This window comes from Myotis davidii, unplaced genomic scaffold, assembly GCF_000327345.1.
Source record: "Myotis davidii unplaced genomic scaffold, ASM32734v1 scaffold428, whole genome shotgun sequence".
Classification (NCBI taxonomy): domain Eukaryota; kingdom Metazoa; phylum Chordata; class Mammalia; order Chiroptera; family Vespertilionidae; genus Myotis; species Myotis davidii.
In genome coordinates, this window is record NW_006299834.1 from 215977 (window position 1) to 220802 (window position 4826).

Here is a 4826-nt window from a genome sequence, read left to right on the forward strand (position 1 = left end):
CTGCAGGCCAGCCGCCTAGGGAGATGGCTCTGGAGGGGCTGTCGCCCAGAGCAGGCCTGGGTGCTTGGAGAGATGCATTCAGCCAACGGGGGCCCTTCTCAGGGTACAAATCAGATCCAGTCACCCCTGGTATGAAGATACGAAGCCGGACAGTGCTCCCGGGTTTTCCCGTTGTGTCTGCTCAGGCCTCCTCCCCTCATGGGGTTAGAGCTTCCACATGAACTTGTGGGGGACACAATTTTCCCGTTGTGTCTGCTCAGGCCTCCCAGGGCGCGGCTGGCAACGGGGCCCGCTCCTAGGCCGGGGCAGCTGGCACTGGGACAGGTGAGAGGGCACTGCTTTGGTAGAGACCCAGGTGCGAAGGGGGTGCCCTTTCTCCACAAGGGGGACCGGTTCTTGCCCACATGCTCCTCACCCCTCAGGCCAGCCTGGGCCTGTGAGCAGGTCCCCCAGGCCTCACTGCAGCAGAGTGGAGGCGTGGAGAGGGCTCAGCCGGGGCAGGCCTGGGTGGCTTCCACGGCACCACCACCACCAGCTCAGGCAGGTCACTGTAGGCCTCTGAGCCTCAGTTTCTGCATCTGTAGAGTGGGATCTCAGACCCACCTGACGGAGCAGCAGGTGGATTAGATGAGATGGAGCCAGTGAGGCCACAGTTAACACAGGAAGCGCCCAGTCAGTCACTGGTGACTGGCACTGTACTTTCCTTCCGGAAGACAAAACAGGCTGGGCGCTTACTGTGTGTTTCCTCCTCAAGTGCCTGCTGTGTGCGGAGCGGCCCGAGAGGGTCCAGGAGGCTTCAGATGTAGCCCTGCTCTCGGGAGCCCTGGTCTGGGGGACACAGTGTGAGCAGGGCTGTCGTGGAGGGAGGGGGGCTTTCTGCCAGAGGTGAGGCTTGCACCGGACCCCCTAGGACAGACCCACCAGGCCCCGCCCCTGGTGCTCAGGCCTTGGTGGGGACCCCACCGAGCCTGGCGACTCTGTTTTCCAGTCTTGTCCGCGCATTTCCGGGTCTGTGAGCCGTACACGGACCACAAAGGCCACTACCACTTTGGCTTCCACTGCCCCCGGCTCTCGGACAACAAAACCTTCATCCTCTGCTGTCACCACAACAACACGGTGTTTAAATACTGCTGCAACGAGACGGAGTTCCAGGCGGTGATGCAGGCGAACCTCACAGCCAGCTCCGAGGGCTACGCGCACAAGTAAGTGCCACGCACGCCGGCCACACGCCCTGCCTGGGGCCCCCCGTCAAGGCAGGATGCGGACCAAACACCCCAGCCCCTTGGGTGGCTGTTGGATCGCCATTGCCAGGATGGCTGGGCCTGGAAGGAACCGGGGAGAGTTCAGGAGACCCAGTTTTCTGGCCTGTTCTATCCTCTGAGCTTTAGCCTTTCCATCTGAGAAATGGGCACATAATGCCTACCTTTCAGGTCTGCTACAAATTAAAGGAAGGCAAGTAGGTGGAAGGCTTTTAGGCCAAAAGTACATGGGCCTGGAATCCACGGGACCCAAGTTCCTTCCTTCCTTCCTTATTTGTTCAACAAATATTGATTGGTCTCTTGACCCAGAGATTAAGCCCCTTTCCTTAAGGTGATTAAAGCACACCAGACCTGATGGAGGGGACCATGATGAGTGTAGAGGAAGAGGAGGAGTTCCCAGCCGAGCCGCGGTGGGAATATGATGGAAACAGCGTGTCTTTCTCTTATTGTGAGTGAAACTCAGCATCGCTTCACATGTTTGAGAGCCATTTGTGTTTCTTTTACCGTGAGCTAGCTCTTTGTGTCCTTTCTCATTTTCTTATTGAATTTTTGGCCATCTTCTTATTTATTTACAGGAACTCTTTATATATGAAGGAAATATGCATTACAAATATTTTCTCAATGTGTCTGAGTTTGTGATTTTTTTCCCTCATGACTAATTTTTAATTGTTATGTAATCAAATTGTATCTAATTTTGTTTTCTTTTTTTAATGTCTTCTGGGTTTTATGTTGTACTGAGAAAGGCTTTCTCTACTCTGAGATTATTAAAATTTTTCTTTTTTACTTCTTGTATGTTTTACTTTTTTGCCTTCAAATCTTTTTTCTGTTTGCTTTGTTAATTTTCACCAGAGGATATTTTTTTCCATTGCTTTTCAGAGAGAGTGGAAGGGAGGGAGGGACACAGAGAGAGAGAACATCGATGTGAGAGAGACACATTGACTGGTTGCTCCCCGCACACACTCCAACTGGGACTTGAACCTGCAATGTAGGTATGTACCCTGACCGGGAATTGAACTCACAGCCTTTTGATGTGCGGGCTGATGCTCCAACCAACTGACCCACCCAGCCAGGGCCCATTAATATGTTTTAAGTCTTCCTGGTTTACTTCCCATGGCTCTTTTGTTACAGGAACTCTAGGATTAGCTTGTGTAGTACCCCTGACCCCCCCCCCCAAAAAAAAAAATTCAGTTGGTATTTTTTTTACTGAGATTGTGTTGAATTCATAGATTAATTCAAGGAGAATTGACTTTTCATGATGCTGAATATTCTTATCCAAGAACATGGTATGTTTCCCCATTTGTTCAAATTTTCTTTCATAGTGTTTTGGAATTTTCTTCATATAGATAATATATGCATATATCTTTTGCATTTATTCCTACATATTTCTTCTTATGCTATTATAAATGGGGTCTTTACTTCCACGATATCTTCTAAGCGACTGCTGCTTCGATGAAAAGACCTAAGGATTACTACATGTGAGCTTTATACCCAGCCACCTTACTAAAGTTCCTTGACTTTGTAATACTTTTTCAGTTCTTTCTCTGAGGCTTAACTATGACGTTTACAAACAACGGTAACTTTCCTGCTTGCCCATTTTTGTGCCTCACTTCTTTTTTCTTGTGCAATCATGTTGGCGAGTATCTCTAAAACAGTCTTTGAAATTGTCAAGCATTTTTATCATCTTTCTCAGTTTAATGGGGATGCTTCACATATTTTCCTAATAACTCTGAGGCTGATTCTTGGGGTGGGTATATATGTTTTCATGGCAAGGGAACATCCACTTGGAAGGAGTGTTCATTGAGGGACCCCGGGGAGAAAGCCCGAGCCCAGTGCCGAACCAGGGCCTTGTGTTCAGGTGGAGCACGTGGCACGGAGGGCGACGAGATGAGCAGTGGGGTGGGACACAGGGCCGAGGTGGGTCAGTGAACCGGGCGCGACGGGGCCTGCAGGCTGGGAGGTCCAGGTGGCCCTGGGTGTGCCAGGGGCCAGGCAGAGGCCACCTCTGGATGGTGCGGCCCTTTGCGCCTCTGGATTGGTCATCTCCTGGGTGAGACACCTGCGTGTGTGGCTCATCCTCACAGCTGCTCTGAGGGAGAAGGAAGGATGGAGCCCAGGCTGGTGTGGTCACTTGTCCCAGCTCCGGCCAAGCCCCGAGGGCCATGGGGCCCTGGCTCCGGCCACTGGCTCTGCTACACCCGGCGCATCCAGAAAGCCAGGCTTGGTCTGATGCTGGGGAACGTGCCAGATCTCAGCCAAGAGGCCAGAGGTTCCGACATCGCAGACAGGGCAGCGCCCGCTAGCTGCCCACCTGGATGGACCAGCGCAGCCTGACCTGGTCGGCACTCTATGAAGATGCGTGGGGTCCGTTAGCAGCTAGGATGCCCCATCGGCCAGGAGGTGGGCCTGGAGGCGGGAAAGGGCCTCTGATGCGGAGTTAGCTGTTCCTGGAGGAGCAGAGGGTGTGTTTCGGCTCTGGCTGCTGGCGGGAGGCAGGGCGGGAGCGAAGCAGCCCATCCAGCCCCCTGCGGGCGAGGCGCCTGCCACCGGCACACAGAGGGGCCCTGGTGTCAGTCCTGTCGGAGGGCAAGGCGGGCAGCGGCCCCCCCAGGGCCCTGCCCAAGCGTGTGAGTGTGTGTGCTGGGCTCCGGTGGGACAGGTGATGGCCTGAGGGGTCCGCGGTCAGCTCGCCCTGGGGACGGGGTGTCTGGCACAGGTGGCATGGCGAGGGGTCTTTGCAGTGCGTGGGAGTTCCTGCGCCAGGCAGATGGGGTGGGCACATGGGCGAGGGTTTCTAGGACGACAGAGAGCCCTCAGAGGGCGGGTGGATGGGTGGTCACACCCGTCTGTATATGGCACCTCGTCCCTAAAGCCGTCCTTTCCCAGGCCCAGAGGCATTCCAGCCACGGGGTGGCCAGCGAGTGCGGTCGGCTGGGCCTGGGGCCTAAGGACCCCGTGCTCCGGGCCCCCCCACCGGGCGATCCTGCAGGCCCATCGTCCGCACCAAGCTCGCCCCAAGCTCCAGGCCGGCCGCTGAGCGGGGTCTGCAGCTCCGAATGCTCTGATCAGTTGCTCCCTCCCATCGAGCCCTGTCAGGCACAGAACCTTCCGGAATCCATGTCGCCTACTCTGAATCCGCCCCCAGGCGCAGGGACTGGAGATGGTGGACAGTTACGAGCACTTAGGGTGGCGTGAGGGGCCTCACACCAACGCCATTCGTCCGAGTAGCGCTGTTGTCTGTGAAGGAGGTCCCGCTAGGCCAGTGGTGGCGAACCTTCTGACCTCGGCCTGTCAGCATTTTGAAAAGCCCTAACTTCACTCTGGTGCCGTGTCACATAGAGAAATTTTTTGCTATTTGCAACCATAGTAAAGCAAAGACTTATCATTTTGATATTTATTTTATATATTTAAATGCCATTTAACAAAGAAAAATCAACCAAAAGAATGAGTTCGCGTGTCACCTCTGACCCGCGTGTCGTAGGTTCGCCGTCACTGCGCTAGGACCACCACGCGGGGGCTGAGGCTCAGAGAGGGCGAGAGCCTGCGTGTGCTCACACCGCGCACAGCGCC

The 4826-nt window shown here is 54.7% G+C and overlaps 1 protein-coding gene across 1 annotated transcript in view; it reads left to right on the plus strand.

Moving 5' to 3' along the window:
• Positions 1–4826, plus strand: part of KIAA1644 (KIAA1644 ortholog) — a gene marked incomplete at its 3' end in the record, with an annotated part of 12767 nt that overhangs the window by 5017 nt on the left and 2924 nt on the right. The window contains exon 5 of the mRNA XM_006775988.2: positions 911–1202. Coding sequence (XP_006776051.2) covers positions 911–1202 — 292 coding nt within the window. The remainder of the gene's footprint in view (positions 1–910; positions 1203–4826) is intronic.